We start from the raw sequence: 17,653 nt of genomic DNA on the forward strand, positions 1-17,653 counted from the left end.
TCCCCTCAATAAAGCAGGATGCGCTGCCTGAGATGGCTGTGCCAGACCTCCCTGTCAGGGAGTCACAGTACCAAGCTGGGAAGAAGACACAGGCTGATTTTTATTGGTTTTTAACGTTCACACCAGCTGTTTCAGCACACAGGTGGCTCAAACTTTGTGTCTGGCTGTGCTGTAAATTACTATTTGAGCTGGTGTGTTGTAGGCTTCTGCTGGCTCATAGGGCTGGGAGCACTAGTCCTGTTTTCACAAGCAGCTTAGGCTGGCAGGGAACTGCAGCTCTGTGGCTGAGATGGCCTCGTCCTGACTACCCTCACCATGACCCCAGGACAGAGAGTAGGGACAAGGCAGCACCACATGCAGCAGCACTGGCTGCTAAACTAGGCAAGAGATCAGGTAGACACTGCTGGTATCCAGCACCTGGTAATACAGCCTGGGCTGCATTTTCCTTTTTTCTTTTTATCTTTGGTGCTATTACATGGGAAAGGTTGAAACACAGCAACAAGCAGGCATTCAAAAGGGACCTGCCTGAGCTCAGAGGGCTACAGTGTTGTAGGCCAGGGTGCACATTTACAGCATGCCCTGTCCTGTTCCCCTGCCTCAGAGGGCTGCTGGAGCCCTGCCTCTCCCCACAGGCAGGGCACCTGTGCTCCCTGCTCCGGGCATCAGCAGTGCCAGGGTGCAGCTGAGGACAGCCGGCTCCCTGGAAAGCCTGCCTAATCAGGCATTTTGCTATTTGGCACAAGTGACTGCATCGAGGGGAAGATGATTTTCAGCCTGTTTCTTATCCAGACAGGACAGCATTGCCCTGTGTTACCTGGGGAGCAGAGCCTGACCTTGCATTCACGTGAGGGAAAAAAGTGTGAGGTTCTGAGCTGGCTTCAGTGTATCACACAGAGGCAAGGCCTGAGGACTTTGGTCCTAGAGGTTTTGCAGGGATCCATGGAAGTTCAAACTGTTCTATTCTTAAAACCACAGTGACAAGGAGAAACTGACACAGTGCAAATGTAAGCAAGTAAATGTATGTCAAGATGACAACATGCAGATATGAAAATGCCCATGTAAAAGGGATGAATCAAGGTGTGAAGTGGCATATCTGAGAAGCAGCACTTCAGCTCTGCCTCCTGCATGAGGTCTGCTGGGCATTTGTCTTGCCAGCTTGTGAAATCTGTCAATACAACTAAAGACTGACAACCTTTAAGTGGGTTTTGCTTGTGAGAATGTTGTTTTGATTTTAGTAATCCACAGTTGATTCCCATGATGCTTGGTTTCCAAGATGCAGGCTTGCAAAAATCCCAAGAATTACTTCCACATGGTTGATCAGAGACGGACAAATCTCACTCCAGAACATTTATCCCTCAGTGCCCCCTCGGAATCTAGTTCAACACTCTAACCCAGGAAAGAAAAAAATTAAACAAACTGGCTTTTCTTGGACATCTTTGTGAGTCTCATCAATTTACTGGCACCAGCATCAGCAGAGGGATCTGGTGGATTGAGGGCAGAGGGAAGGGACAGGTCCCTGTTGACAAAACACAGGCATTAAATCAGCTCCAAATGCTGTATGTAATTTCACCCAAACCATTGTGTTCAGTCCTCTCCTGCCTTTAAGAGTGAAGTAAGGCAAAATCACCCCTGGTGTGCCCTAGGAGCATGTAAATGAGGAGTTAATTAGAATCAATGAGCATGCTGCTATCTTGCAGCCCACATTCCTACCTGCAATTTTCCCATATGGACAAGCACTGTATATTCAAGTGTGAACACCATTCTGACACAGATTTGTATATATAATGCAACACTAATTTCCATGGGAGTCACCTCCAAAGAGCAGAACTATAGCCTTTGCTAAAAGCAGAGTTGAAAGCACTACCTGTAATCAGTGCTGCTAGGCATTTTTGTTCTCTGCTTTGGTTGTGGTTAGGTTTCATTTTAAAAATTTCATCTGCTGGGATGAAATTTTTCTAGTCAGATATGGTTTGCACTGATCTATTAAAAAAATCCACAAAAAAAAAAAAAAAAGAAAAGAAAAGAAACATCTATCTCTAAGACTAACAATAAGAAAGTAAGAAAGTTTTCTTCCTTATGCTTGGGTTGTACTTGTATATCCTTAATGGGCTCTGGCTTGTTTCTGCGTTGGAACAAGAAATTCAATGGTCAGAAGAGCATTGTCAGGGCCCCTGCTTTCTCCAAGACTTTGAAAAACTGTGCCCATATGTGTGTTAGAAAGCATTAGATGGTTTCAGTTTGCATATGCTCAGTGGAGGGATCTGTACAGAAAGCCTCCAAAACCTCCATCTGCAGCAAGGTTGTGCTGGCAACCTGCACACTGGTCACTCCTTGCATTGGAGTGGTTTTCTTGCCAAACACAACATTCTTTTGGCAGATTTGCTTTCTTAGAGATGGCTATGTGTCTGTCCTTGCTGATGCATCAGCAGACATAGCTCACTCTGGTGTACACACAAATCTCTTGGCAACATGGGAGGTGCAAACTCAGGGCTTTCAGGAAGCAAAGCTCAAAAGGACTCAATTCCAGAAACCTGCCAGGTTGACATTTGACGGTGGGAGGGGGAGTTCAGGACAAAACAAACAAAAGCAAAAGCCCCCAAAGCCTGAAACAAGAACCAAACCTGAAAACATTCGAACCTCAAACCTAAATGTGGTGTCCAGCTTTGGTTTGTTTCTTTTCCATTTGAACATAAAAAGCATACTTTTCTGTAAGTGTGAGATGTGGGATTTCCCCCCCTTACATGGGCACTACACTTTTTTTGATGGAAACTCTCAGAGCGCTGGGGCATGGGTACCTTTTACTCGGATCTGCCTTCCTTCAAAGGCCCCATCCACTAGCTGTGGATCACCTTCCTCTTTTTCTTGTCTACACAATGGTGAGAATTCATCATCAATCACTCCAAACTCCCCTTACTCTGTAATTTCCGAATGACAGTGGAAAAGCTGGGAGCAAAACATCTTATGGCTACTCTCTGCATGCACAAGCTTGCACTTTGTGCTGCTGACTTGCTGATTTGTATCCTATTTCCCCTATTCCAGTCCTTGGTGCCATCAGTTCTTCTTGTCCTATAGGCTGAGAAATCTTTGCAGTTATTTAGCCCTGGCAGAATCTGATTACAGCTTGTTTTCCTGCTGGGTAAACAAGATCACCCCTTTGAGGAGCATCATTAATAACCCCTTTCCACCCAGCTCACTTCCCTTGAGGCAAACCTCCTGACATCTTTCCTTTAGGTAAATCCTTACAATGCTCACATTAATCCCCTGTTTCTCCAGCTTAATGTCTTTGCCTGTAGCACTGTAAGGACTGCCTTTCTGAAGTCCACTGCCTATATAGTCAATTATCTTATCAAAACAAACCTACTATGATAGCCAGGAACGAGATAGCTTTGGTAAACTCATTTTGCACTCGATCTCATTTCCCATTTACCGAGGTCAGGCTAGTTGGCTGCTTGGGGATCCCAGCTCCCACACCTCACCAGCCTTAGTTTCTTAATGATAACAATGACCTTTGCTATGTTTCTCACTGCTGATAGAAATTCTTACCACTGGACTGTGTTTTCACATGCCAGTTCCTGAACGTGGGGGTTATGCTGCCCCCCTGATTTCCCGCTACCACCACCCATGTATACCAGCCTTTTCAGCAAGGAGTGCAATCAGCTCTTCTGGTTTGCTTCCTCCTGGCCAGGGCCCAAGGTTCTGACAGGTTCCTCGTTTATGGCTGGACACAGTTGTGCCAGTCCAAGCGTGGCCTCACAGGTTTCACTATCACAGCCAAAACAAGTGGGGCCACGCATGGCTAGGTCACATCAGAGTGGCTGGCGTGTCAGGGATATTCAGGGGAAGAAAATGAGAAGGCTCTGGAGGCTGAGGACAGGACAAGCAACATTTTGCTTTTCAAGCACCAGTCCCAGTGCAAGCAGATGACTGAACAGCATGCAAAAAGATCTCACACTCCTCTGTCTCTCACAGCTCCCCAGCTACGCCAGCGCGGCGGCAGCTTTGACAGACCGGAAACCAACGCATTTCACACACTCAGCAAATGCCGGCTCTGACACAAAGCCAGAGCCCTGAGCTCGTGCTCTTGTCACATCCATTTCAAACAAGAAGCTGTCCTGTGTTCTGGCTGCTGAGGGTTTGGTGTAGAGCACAGGGACAGGTGCTTTCATACAGGATGAAATCACAAGTGTGACTTTCTCCTCTGCTTCAAGCAGAAGGGACTGCTTGGAGGCCGTGCAGAGCCACAGATCTATACTGCAGAGGTATGGATCACAGCAGTGCTGGACCTATGAGAGGGGCAGCATCCTTATTGCCATACTTCTCTCTGTCTCCTGCAGTTATTTCCTTAACTTTCAACTTTTGATCAATCAAATATGTTTGTTTTTTTCCCCAAACCAGAACTGTGTCTTACAGCTTTGTGCAGTCACATACCTGGCAGATCACTGACAGACCAGCTCCTCCCAGACCTCGAATACTACCTCAGTTTTAAGAGCAAGAGGTTTCACAGTCAGCAGCTTCCTTTCCCTGGTCATTGCTGCCACGAGCTTGCCTATCCTTTCTGCTGGACCAGGGTCATCCTGGCAACACACCAGGGGACTAAACATAGCACAGTAAGGTCTTTGGTGGCCTCCTCTAAGGCCTTCGTTGCCCTGCAAATTTGGGTGAGGGCGAAGCTGGAAGAGGGAATGCCAGCCATTGATGGCCTTGCTCCTCCTTCCAGGAGCACTTTTCCATGCATCAAGGCAATGTCACCACTGAATGGCATCACACAAAGTACGTAAACAGAGAAAGGAAGCACAGGCAGATATTTTTAAGCCAGACCAATGGATATTGTCAGACATACGAGCAGATCAGTGGTCTTGCTCATATGTTCCTCTTCTGTCACAAGCCAGCACTTCCCAATTCTCTGAAATCCAATTCATGAAGAATCAAATGCAGAAGTAACTCTCTGAATGTCCTGTTCTGCTGTTCCTAAGCCCTTTCCCACGAATTCTCATGCCCCTTTGTTTTTTTGGCATATGGTCAAAAGAAGGGGTCATTCCCAGGAACAACAGTGTTATTAGAGAGAGCTGGTGAAGAAATAGCCAGAAGAGAAAGACAGGAGAAAAGGCTTTGGTCACAACCCAACATCAAAGAAATCCCTGTGGTGGAAAATAACCACCCAATTAAGTAACTTAAAGCCACAGGGCTTTTCCTAACCTATCATACCTATGATTTTGCCTACTTTCAGATTAAGTCATTCAAGCTGAGGAAAGTCATCCTTCAGCCTAGTTGGTCCTGGTACTATAAGCCCTCCCTGATAAGCCAGTGTGAGTTTCTGAGCACCATTCTCATCCGCCTGCTTTCCCAGACCTCAGCTAGTGCCTCCAACTCTTCCCTCCTCAAGCTTAGCTCTTCACCTAACACTAGTTTGGCAGGATTGAGGGTCAAATGAGCTTTACACTGCAGACCTTCATAGCAGGAGGTGGATGCATGAAGCTGGGAGGGGGGGAAGCTGGAGGGAAAGAGGAGGAGCAGTAGTTTTTGGAGGAGTACAGTGGTTGATTTTCCTTGGGTGTTATGTGGAAGCACACTCTGCCTGTGTGAACCACACATGCTTGGCCACGTCTGCTGCTATTGTAAGACCAGAGACTCAGCAGGAGATTGCTGTGCTCTCTGTCCCAGAAGGCTGAACTCCCTCTCCTGTGGCTCTATTCCTCATATTCCTTGCACCTGACACATCTTTTCTACACTGTGGACTGCAACTATGTTCCTCAGACTGTGTCTTTTCCCACAGAAAGGAGAAACCTGCTCTGAAAGCAGAAAGCACATTCAACACATCAAATATCACTGCTTGCACAATGCAGGAAGAGCATCACTGTTTCAAAACCTATATCATGATGCAACCTTCTTCCCTCCCATCATCAAGCAGATGGCCACATGTAACCCAGCACATCCCGCTAGGGCTTACTTTCGTTGCTGAGAACATCCAAGTTTAGCCTGCTGGTGCTGTATGGTGAGTTGAGACTGAGTGTAAGGCAGGCTTGATGGGCCCCTCTGCTTGCAGGCACAACATCCCTCTGATGGGCTTCCCCGGTCCCGATACTCTCAGAAGGAATATGGACACAACTGCCAGCAGCACATGGAGAGAAAGTGGCAGAAGGGGCAACAACACAGACCCTCAGACTCTGTTACCATGCAGGTGGGGAGCACAGTGGGGAGCACTGGCATGCAATCCAAAATGAAAATGTCACTGGATTTACATCAAGGAGCAACCGGCCTGTCGGCCCTGGAGCCTCAGATCCACCGCTTGAGCCAAACCCCAGGTCCACAGGAACCATCCGGGGTTGCTTTGCTGATGGCCCCAGGCTCAGAAGCAGGACTTGGAGACTACTAGGGAGGCCTCTGGATCCACACACTCTCATTTGCCAACATGTCAGTTATAAACCTAACAAAGGGAAAGTAAAGATGAGTTTGCAGTTCTGCTTGTTAGATGTGGACAAGGGAGAGGCGATCGCAGCCCTCAGCTTGCCAAAGATGTTCCCTGTGTCCCTGACCTTTCTGGTTGTCCCAAGCTGGCATTGCAGTGCCTCTCTCTGTGGTAAAGCAATTATCCTGCTTATCTTCTGCCCTGCAGAATTGTGGTTATCTGAAAAAGCTAGTCTACGTTGTATTTTTTTAAATTTTCTTTTTAAGTCTGTGTTAAAGATGGCTTTTGGAAGCATTCTGAGGAGAATGGCAGGTACCACAATGAACAGATCACACTGATTTTCCACCATTTCCCTTTTGCCCTGGGCAGTGAGTCAGGCCTGCTCTCGGACAGTTTGTGGAAGAAGGCAAGCCTGGAAAGAAAGAGGTGGCTATTTCTGCAAGGAAGTCTTCTTTCTCCAATAAGAGACCAAAGTCCAGTGCTCCCTGCAACCAAGTTGCTTGCCCAGAGGCGCCTCTTTTGCTGCCATGTCCAGAACTTGCTTCAGCCAAGCCCTTCAATTCCTCTCCCACTGTTCCACACAGGATCTCATGTCTAGGCAAAAGCCTCTGCAACTGGCTTTGCTCAGGCTCAGGCTATACTTGCAGCTGAAGCTCTCACCAGCTGTGCTGCTCTGGACAACACGGAGGGATGCCATTACCACGGGATGTCAGGCAAGAAGTGAGGCTCAGCCTACCCAGGTTAGATGGAGAGAGCAAGGCCCTGTCCTGCTGAGGGTGAAGGAAGTGCAGAGCCAGAAGCATCTGCTGCTGCTGGTGCCCATTCCCTGCTGCAAACATCCAGCCAGATGAGCACAGCAGCCCTGAGCATCCTGAAACAGCGAGTGCTTCCCTCACACATGCACCAGGGTCACGCACCGCTGCCTCAGCAGCACTCCTCACCGAGCTGCTGGTCCCAAGCAGACCTCACGTGGTGTTTGCTGCCCCTGCTTTGAATGCCCCTGTTATAGTAGATTGTTATCTTTGTCACTGGCCAGTGACAGACATGCACCTGGGGACTGAGAATTGGGGTAAGCCCAGAAATATTCCCCACTCAAATAAAAAAAAATCCTGCTCTCATTACAGAGAAAAAGGTGCTATTAAAAGAATGAGGGACTGTTAAGAGTTTGGTGCTGGTGCAGAATGAACATGTTTTAGAGACCCAGAAGGTCCCATGGAAAGGCACCTTTGAACCTTGGGGGGGCAAAAAGAAGATGAATAGGAGAGGTGAAAAACGAGAATTCTAGATATTCCTTTACAGTCCCGTTTTGGGGACAGCTGTAGGATGTAGAACTCTGCTCTGACCCAGCCATGTTTAAGAAGTGTACCATGCATTTTTAGTGCTCAGCACCTGGCCTGAAGGCCTCATGTAGTTCTGAGGAAATATCCCACAGGGTCTAAACCAGTATGTAGCTCCAGTGCTGCAGTGCTGCCCTTCACAGCCCCTCTGAACAGCAGCCCTTAATCCTGGGCTCATCTAGAAAGGTACATTTTTTTAGTCAGAAAGAATTACCCTTTTTTTTCCAGATGAATATAAAGGAAAATTCTGAGTCTAAGCAAATGCTAACCACAGTGTCCAACACATGGCAGGGGCATGCCAGCAAGCTGCTCCAAGGTGGTACTTTCCAGAAGGCATATCCTGGCCACTGGTCCAACGGAGCGTAAATTTTCATTAAAAAATTTTCATTAAAAAAAATACAGCAAACCCCCCAGAATGGTGCAACATAGTAGTCTTTAACTCTTTGCATGGCTCAGCACTAGAAGGCCATTATTGCAAAGGGGGAGCAATCGTGCCCACCTCCCCATGCCATGGGCTCAGTCAGGGCAATGCTTCTCTGCAACATCTTGGAGCTGGAGGTGCTCCCTGATGGAGAACGCTCTCCTTGTCCACTTGTGGGCATCCCATAGGACTTACACGAGGAGATCCCTTGGGGATCAATGCATGCATTGATCCCAAAGCCTGAAGACTGCTGCTCTCCCCACCCGTGGTTTGCAGGCTCCTGCTGCTGGTTCCTGCTGCTGGCTCCTCGTCCACTGTCTGTCTGTGAGGAGCCCTCAACATTTTTCTGTTTTATATCTCAGACATCACTTAACTGCACTGTGCACCTTGGTTTCATTTTTTAGGAAGCTGAAAGAGTTCAGGAAACAGGAAGCAACAATGAGATCCAAACATCCCAGTGTCACAGGCATTTTTTTGCTGACATAGAGGTGTTCTCCCATCTTCCTGTGCTTTTGAGGAACCCTGCAACTTTCCTCTCTGCTCCTCTGCCCTTCAGGCTGGAGTAGAAGCCATTCCTCAAAGACTGCAAGTCAAAAGTGGGAAGGATTTTCCCTCTCACAGTCTCAAACCTTAGGAGAGAAAAACCCCACTTTGCTTTTAAGCATTGCACCAACCTAAATAAATTTAGAGCTGTCCTAGAGAAAAGAAAATGAAGCAGAGAAGCAGAAAAGGTCACCAGGCACTGCTGGCAGTGTTGCCACACTGTCAGCTTCTTTTCCCACTTCCTTTTCTGTTACTATTTTCTTTACCAGATGCTTCTCAAACTCCACATTTGTAGCAGGCTGCAGAGGCTGCCCACATGAATGGGCATGGCATACCAAACTGCTCCAGCACAGCGCTGGGCTCTCAGCTACCTGAATTCCCCCAGGACCCCACTCCAGCCCTCTGCTCTCACTTGCCCCCAAATTCCCCAGGGACTCTTCTCTGACCCAGCGCTACATTTGTGATTGCCCTGAAATCCCCCAGGGCTTCAGCTCATAAAATACCATGGCTTTCTCTCATAGGCATCCAGGGGGGATTTTTTTTTCCCTTCATGTAAGAGTGCCTTCGGAGGTGAACCAGGGCTCTGGAGATCTGGCACACAGAATATCAAGTGACTGCCAGTTGGTAAAAAAATTTGTCTTCCACAAAGTGCAAGCCCAGCCGTGTTCTGTCCTGTTTCTTGCTCCTGATTTGTGCTCCTGTCTCTTCCTCATCCACTGACTAGATTCCCTCAGCCACCTAGCCACCATCATCATTAAAAACAAAGGATAAAGCAAGGCAGTGGGATCACCAGGCACCTCAGGACACTACATAAAGCAGCACCATGGGACACAGCAAAGACCAGACCTGGTTTGGGAGAGGTTGGGGTCACCAGGGAGCTGAGCTGGGCCACGCTGGGGCTGTGGGGAGAGCACTGGCCCCAAACACCAAAGGAGGTTGTCTCACTGAAGGAGATGGTCTAGAGAAGAGGAGGCTTAAGAGAGACCTCATCGCTCTCTATAACTACCTGAAAGGCTCTCTACAACTATCTGAAAGGAGGTTGTAGTGAGGTGGGGGCTAGTCTCTTCTACCATGCCTACAGTGAGAGAACTAGAGGAAATGGCCTTAAGCTGAGACAGGGGAGATGTAGATTACATATCAGAAAAAAAAATTTGACTGTTTGGGTGGTCAGGCGTTGGAATAGGTTGCCCAGGGAGGTGGTAGGAGTCGCCATCCCTGGAGGTGTTCAAGAAATGTCTGTTTCTGGAAGTGGGTGATGTGGTTTAGTGGGTTAGGGTGGTGATGCTGGCTGGATGGTTGGACTGGATGATCTTGAGGGTCTCTTCCAACCTCGATGATCCTATAAGGGGGCAGGCACATGAGCAAAGGTAAAGGCTGGAGAAAGGAGTGGAAACACAAACCAAGGCCAGGGAAGAAAGGTCTGTCCCCAGAGCAGACACTGAGCGGGGCCCTGCTCCCACCACCCCGCAGGGGCTCAGCCCGCAGGAGGGAGGGAAGGAGGGAGCCGCTCACGCGACCCGCGAGCAGGGGAAACGCTCAGAGCGCCTTTCATTTTTACCCCATTTTATTTATTTTTTTTTTTTAATTAAACAGCCCGTTTCCGAGCGGTGACTTCACCTCCCACGTGCCGGGAGCCCCGGCTCCTGAGGGCGCCCAGGACCGTCCCGAAAATGAAAGCGGACACAACCCGCGCCGGGCCGACCCTCCGCCCGCGCCGTGACGGGCCGGCCGCGGGCGGGGGGGTTGTCAGGGCCGGCGCCGGCGGGGCGGGCCGGGGGACACGTCCCGGGCCGCGCGGGGCTGCCGAGGCCGCGCCGTGCCCCATGTCGCCGGGCCGCCGGTGGCCGGCGGGCTGGCACAGCCTCCGCCGGTACCTGCTGGCCGCGCTGGCGGCGCTCGCCGGCCTGGGGGCGCTCGCAGGGCTCGTCGCGTAAGTACCCGCCGGGGCCGGGCAGGGGCCGCGGCTCCCCGGCTCGGCCGGCCCCGCCGTCCTGCCCCGCCTGCGCTTGTCCCGAGGGAAGGCGAGGAGCAAACGCCGAGCTGGGGAGCGGGTGGGAGCTCTGCCTGTGCCAGCACCCGGCTGTTGCAGGCCCGAGGAGCGGGGCCGGGCGTTACCGCCATGGCCCGGGCCTGCCAAAGCAGAGGAGCTCAGCATCGCCTTACCCCGTACTTACCCCGTATCTCCCTTGCTTTTGTACCCTGGGGGTCAGCCTTGCCTTACTTCCATACTTACCCGATAAAACCCTTGGTTTTGTACCCCTGGGGGTCAGCCTTGCCTTACTTCCACACTTACCCCATAAATCCCTTGATTTTGTACCCCTGAGGGTCAGTCTCACCCCATACTTACCCCTTAGGTCCCTTGCTTTTGTACCCCTGAGGGTCAGCCTCTCCTTACTTCCATACTTACCCAATAAAACCCTTGGTTTTGTAGCCCTGAGGGTCCGCCCCTCCTTACTTCCATACTTACCCCATACTCCTTGCTTTTTACCCCCGAGGGTCAGTCTCACCCCATACTTACCCACACATCCCTTGCTTTTGTAGCCCTGAGGGTCAGCCTTGCCTTACTTCCATGCTTACCCCCACCCCTTACTTTTGTCCTGAGGGTCAGCCTTGCCTTACCCCAGAGTACAAAAGTCACTGGGTGCAGTTCTGAGCTGGCTGCCCTTAAAAGGGTGGGGAACATGGTTGTGGTCACATAAGCTGCACACACTTCTGCAGTCCTGCCCTTGGATCTCGACCTTTCAGCGAGGTACGACACGTGGCGTTGTCTTGGGCTGCTGCCACCGTCCCAGCAGGACATGTCTGGCTGCCCCTGGCCCAGAGCTGGGCTGTCTGGGAGCTGCCATGCACTTACAACAGTGGGTGCACAGGGAAGCATGTGCTGTGAAGAAAGAGATCCTCCGAGTGAGACGTAGGTGCTAGGCAGGGTATCCAGCCTGCTGGAGCTTAGCAGTACAGGCCCGTACTGAACTGGGAAAGACTCTATTTTCAATGTCTCTCTCTCTCTTTTTTTTTTTTTTCCCCTCCCATAGGGTTTTCTACTTTGAATCAGTCCGGGGGCAAAAAACGTCTCTTAAGAAGCTGGAAAACTATGTGGCAGCGATGGTGCTCAGCGCAGTCGCTGACACGCTGGGCTATAACAATGGGAAGTGGGAGTTCCAGCAGAGTGGCCTAGCCATCCACAGGGAGCTGGCAGAGCTGGGGGGGGTCGGCAACTTGAGCATCGAAGGCTGGAGAGTCAGTGATGACACGGTGATGCACTTGGCCACGGCCGAAGCCCTCCTAGCTGCTGGACGTCACCCCAGGCTACAGGATCTCTACTCTCTGCTTGCAAAGAACTACAAGGAGTGCATGAATGACATGGAGGGCAGAGCTCCAGGTAACCCCTCCATCACACTGTCTGGGCAGGGCTGTGCTGTCGCTGGTCTCTCTCCTGCAGTTTGGAGCCCTGCTTTTGGCTGTTCACAGCGTTAACTGTATTTCACCTAAAGGCAAAAGTGTTCCATGCTCAGTATCTGTTTCAGGATGAGCTAAAGAGGACAGCATAAGGCAAGCTGGAGTGGTTTGGGCTTCTCCTGAAGTAGGTGAAAAAGATACTGTTTTGCCCATGTTTACAGAACATTCTTACAGGTGTGTTTGAGGCCTAGCCTTGAACGCAAGGGAAGGATGATGGCTTTTGCACTGAGGATGCCTACACTCAGTGGATAAAAAAATGCAAATCCAACCACGTGTAATGCACAGCCTGAGATGCTGTGTTAATGCAACACATTTAAACAGAGAATTAATACAGAACTTCTCCTAAAAAATGCAGAAATTCCATGCAAAATATAATTAAAGTCACAAAGATCTTTGCTTGGAGTAATTATGTTTATTAAACCCAAAGTCTGCTTGGCACATCTACTTTCTGTGACAGGATAGTCAGGCCACAGTCTTCTTCCCTGAACCCTTTATTTCCAGCATCTCTCTTTTCTCTGCCTAGACACAGTGGTGCTGGGTCTGTGTCACAGGCAGTGGGCCTGGCACTATTCAGGAAGGGCACCTTCACAGGCTGCAGTAGTCAAGCCATGTACAACATATCCCTGTAGTTCCTAGTTCAGCCAGACCTGCTGACCCAACTCTTCCCCGAGGATCCTGTCTGTCTCTGTGCTCATGGCCCAGCCTGTTCTGGATGCTTGAATTAAATTGGAGTGCTGAGGCTGGACCTCTACTTTGACTAGTGCAGGAACCGTGAAGTATCCTGGAAGCACTCAAATTCAGCAATCCTAGGCAAAGTTTATACATTGGAATTGTATGTATGCCTGGACCTGCTTATTTGGAGTGGCCAGAATACATGAAGAATGTTCTTGCTTGACATTAAACATGGGAAAGGCCAAATCCTGCATTGCCACTGAGCATTTCCAAAATAAACCAGGTTGGAGACTTGAGCAGGAATTTCTTCTGCTTACCTTTCCACAGTGACCTCCTACCCATGGGTAAAGAATTAAATTATCAGTCTTCTTTAACGCAGGTAGCTCCAGTTGTTGGCCTAATTAATAAAATATTTAGGAAGGAGTAATGATGCTTGTCAGGATAGCAGGAGTTGGCAGGTTAAAATTCCAAGAGATTCACTGCTGTTTTGGCAAAGGAGCATAATTTAGTTTCCCCAGCTGATGGGGTCTGCCAAGGTGGACTAACCACAGCAGGGAATGAGACAGCACATGGAAGGTATTTTCACCTCCACCATCTAAGCTTGGTGACTAAACCCTGAAATGAAAAGAAAAAGGACCTAAAGTTTAAATGTTAGTAATTAGTAGCTAAGGATAATAGCACACCTGCTGCAGTCCTTCTGGGAGTAACTGAACAGCAATATGCCCAAAAGCAGCTCCCATTTGGAAGTGAAGAATTTGAAAGCAAATTTGCTATGGACACAAAGTGGAGTGACAAGGAAAGGTCAGGTTATCTAGCTAAAGAAAGAAATGCATATTTTTTAGTGGGTCCAAGGACACTTGAACACCGTAAAAGTTTGGGGGAAGTGGGGAAAGAAATGTGGAAAAAAATGGAAGTCTGTTGGGAATGTTTTTGCAGCAGCCTTCCGGATTGTTCCTGATGCAGCCACAGGAAAGGCACTCAGTTCTGAGAGCTTAAATCCTGACCCTTAGCAGTTTAATGCCCACTGATGTGCTATCAAAGGGAATACCTAATCCATATCCTCAAAAGCTGTCTGCAGTCTGGAGTCTCCATGCCATATTGATAGATCCTGATGATAGAGGTTGCACGCCAATAACTTCTTTTGGCAGCTCAGAATAAATGGATTTTAACTGAGAACATAAACCATGGTGGTGCTGTTCTGGCCTAAGTAAGTGCTCACTGGGGAATTGCAGCCCTGAAGGCTGAGAATGGAAAGTTGCTGTTGGAACTTTCATCAGAGAAGAGAGTTCCCTGTAACAGTACGGGAAAGTCACACTGATCGCCCACGAGGGAGCCCAGACCTGAAAACCAAAACCTGCAGAAACAAAGGGATTCCCACAACGTTATGAGTCATTGGACAGCCACAGCAGAGTCCCTCAGGGATGCAGCCCCAGAAGTGAAGTCATTATTGCTATTCGTGATACACCACAGCCCCAAATTCATTGTTCCTTGCAGATTACAAAGCCAATGAATTAAGCAACACAAGCATGGAGGTACTTCTTTTTTCATGGTTCAAGTTACATCTGCCTCTCCAGGAGGCCTTCTGCTTCAAAACTCTGTCTTTCAGTCCAAGTCCTCTGCCTGTGGAATTATTTACCACTATGTGGTTAACTCACCTTTTTTCAGTGTATTGATCAGTCTCAAACAACTGTTACTGTCTGTGCTCATGATGAGTCTAGATAAGTGGAATGGAAGCCTATTCCAGAAATAGTTGTTCTTGAAACTTTTTCAGGTTGCCTTTCTTCACACACTGCTTTTTGATTGTATTTCTCCTTTCCTTAGACCAGAAACCCCCTCAGGTTACTTTTAGTTTCCTATTGTTAGCACAAAGGATTCCTAACCAGGATTTGGTGGATTTCCAAAACAATTTCCTGATTCAAAAACTCCTACAGCAGTTTTTTTAAGAACTTGTTTTTAAAAAGAGAACTGACGTGATTCCAGCTTAGTCTTCCTAAATCGGCTTTCAAATGTTTTAATATTTTAACTGTTTAAAAGCATGAGGATAATACTTGTAATACTTCATAAATCCTCAAGAGTCTTAGCTGTCATATGTTGGTTCGTTTTACACGATTTTTCCACTTGCAAGTTATCAGTAGTCATCTCCTAAAACGATACACACAGGCTTAAAGCTGCAAGCAAATTGTAATGCAAAATAACCAGTCTTTCTTGAGTCTTAAAGCCTTGTCATCTTCCTCATTTTAACTACAGTTAATGCAAGAACAATCTCACTTTTTATCAAGGACTGAGGTGTGTGGTCTCAACCTGCCCAAACATGTCCTAAAGAAACGTTTTTCTCAAAGTTCCAGCCAGAACATGAAAAGTCGATACTTCTTGTAAGGGTTAGAGGGGATTTTAAGGAAGTTGTCTAATGGTGGTTTAAAACAAAAGGAAACACCTTCCATAACAAAACTGTGGGTCTGGTTACCACGGGATGTTCAGACAAACCTGAACTCCAGCAAGGGAGAGCTGGAAAACATTTCCTAATGGTGAGGCAATGGGGTCTCTGCCTTTAAAAGATCCTGTAAACAGGTTAAACAACTGAAAAAGCAGAGTTACTTAGACTTGCCTTGTGTTAGGGATCCTACAAACCCTTTTGGGGAGGAAAGGGGTGAGAAAGAGAGAGAAAGAGATGTGTATATATCTAATCTATTAGTGTATATGTTTTATAGACAAGTTATTAAATATCATGAAATGTAAACATAAACAATGCCAGTAAATCAGCAGTGGAGTGTTTCTTACCTCCTAGACTTATAAATTATTTTCACAAGCAGTAATTATCAGTTCTGTTTGGGAGGATACAGGGTGCTGCAGCAGTTTAAGGCAGGATACCCAGGTGTGCAGACAACTGGTGTTTTTAAAAGGAATCTCAAATCCCTTACAGAGTAATGCTTCCTTCCCCACCACCTTGCCTGTCTTCCCCTAGTTCCCAAGCTACGCGACCCTATGTCCTACTGATGCGCGTTTCCTTTTGTTTTTCCCGGGCTCTGCCGCTTCTGTCCAGGTATGACGTCTATGGAAGGCACAAAGAAGCTGCAGCCGGAGAAGCCGAACGGCTGGAGGATCCCGTTCAACCCGCGGGCGGGAGGCTGCGGGGGTGCCATGCGCGCCATGTCCATCGGGCTGCGCTTCTACCACCCCGATGAGCGGCACACCCTGCTCAAAGTCAGCATCGAGAGCGGCCGCATGACCCACCACCACCCCACGGGCTACCTGGGGGCCCTGGCCTCAGCCCTCTTCACGTCCTACGCGGTGAACGGCGTGCCCCCCCAGGCCTGGGGCAAGGGGCTGCTGGACATGCTGCCGCTGGCGAAAACTTACGTGCGGAACAGCGGCTTCTTCGTGAAGGAGAACATGGAGCACTGGTGAGCTGTGTTCCCAGCACCGCGCTTTCCTAAAGCCCTGCTTACCCTGAAGTGTCAGTAATTCTGTTATGGTAAACTCTAGAGCAGCACATGCCTGCTGTGGGATCAAATCAGTTCAGAATACCTCTAACCTGGGGGGAAAAAAAGACAAAGGCAGCTTGTGTTTGAGTCACGTAGTTGTGACTTTTTTTTGATCCGCTATGAGGTAGGTAGACTTGTCATCTCAAGCAACCATGATCTGATGAAAGAGGTGAAGCAGGGCTGGGGAACAGCATCAGGCTTAGGGCTGAGCTCAGCTTGAAAGTTATAATCAAATGTGGCTGCAGATCCACTGCGGCTCTGTGTGCAGGGGCACAGAGGTAGAGTTACTCTGAATTTGGGAGGATGACTCACCTCTCACTCTGAGCCTTTAAATCCTGTGCAGCACGACAGAAGCAGGTGCTGGGCTGCCTTCTCCCATGTGGCTGGAGGGAGGAAAAATCTAACTCACCGAAACATGTCCTTGTGCCTCTTACTGTAAATCATGTCCCCAGTCTGACCAAGGGGGGACACCTACCATTTTGCCGAGCCATTGCTCCGAGCTCTTGGCGTGGCGCCTGCGCAGAGCTCAGGTACGCGCTCCTGCCCTGGGACAGCTCTTACAGCCGCTCCATCCCGTCTCCTGTTTTACAGGTACTACTTTGAAGAGCAGTGGAGAAGATACCTGGTGAGGAGGGGCATATTAGATGGGGTCTCGTTGCCCACCTTCCCCGCCAAGTACGGCGTGGAAGAGAGGGAGAAGTTCTACACATCGCTGAGCTATGACGGCTGGGCGGGCAGCAGTGGGCACGACGCCCCCATGATCGCCTACGACGCGCTGATGGGCGCGGGCGACTCCTGGACTGAGCTGGCTCTCCGCGCCTTCTTCCACGGGGGCGACAGTGACTCCACTGCCACCATCGCAGCCTGCTGGTGGGGGGTCATATATGGCTTCAAGGGGGTTCCCCTGCCCCTCTACGCCCACCTGGAGTACAAGGACCGCCTGGAGAAGGTAGCCAAGGGCTTGTACGAGCTCTAGGCAGGGGGCAGCACAGGCGCGCTTACCCACCGCCCCTCCCCTCTTGCTCTGCAGACCCACTGGATTAAAGCTTGTGAGCCTTTTCTCTCTGCATGTGTGTTGGCTTCAGTGGGGAGGCCATGTCGGCTCGGTTGGGGCTGGTGGGTGGGGGGAAGCAGTCACAAGGCGGTTTGATGGGAGCACACAGCAGTCCCTTGAGCAGCCAAGCCCCGAGACATCCCTCCTCCGCTGCAGGGCGGCTGCGCATCGTCTGGTCCTCAGGGGGAGCAGGAGCACCCACTGCAGCACTGCTGGTCCTGCTGCAGCAGCAGGACAGGCAGCAAAACTCACTCAGGCTGCCCCAAACCTGCCCATAGGAGC

The 17,653-nt window shown here is 49.4% G+C and overlaps 1 protein-coding gene across 2 annotated transcripts; it reads left to right on the forward strand.

Moving 5' to 3' along the window:
• Positions 1–10,355: 10,355 nt before the first annotated feature.
• Positions 10,356–17,384, forward strand: ADPRH (ADP-ribosylarginine hydrolase). 2 transcript variants are annotated; one of them, XM_064643486.1, is made up of 4 exons: positions 10,356–10,637; positions 11,740–12,086; positions 15,876–16,236; positions 16,909–17,384. In XM_064643486.1, the coding sequence occupies exons 1-4, from the start codon at positions 10,378–10,380 to the stop codon at positions 17,291–17,293; spliced, it is 1,353 nt and encodes a 450-aa protein (XP_064499556.1). In that variant the 5' UTR covers positions 10,356–10,377; the 3' UTR covers positions 17,294–17,384. The 2 variants fall into 2 exon arrangements, with proteins under 2 accessions (XP_064499556.1, XP_064499559.1); XM_064643489.1 differs by lacking the exon at positions 10,356–10,637 and adding an exon at positions 10,721–11,618.
• The last annotated feature ends 269 nt before the right edge of the window (positions 17,385–17,653 follow it).

Source organism: Pseudopipra pipra, chromosome 2, assembly GCF_036250125.1.
Source record: "Pseudopipra pipra isolate bDixPip1 chromosome 2, bDixPip1.hap1, whole genome shotgun sequence".
In the NCBI taxonomy this organism is placed as follows: domain Eukaryota; kingdom Metazoa; phylum Chordata; class Aves; order Passeriformes; family Pipridae; genus Pseudopipra; species Pseudopipra pipra.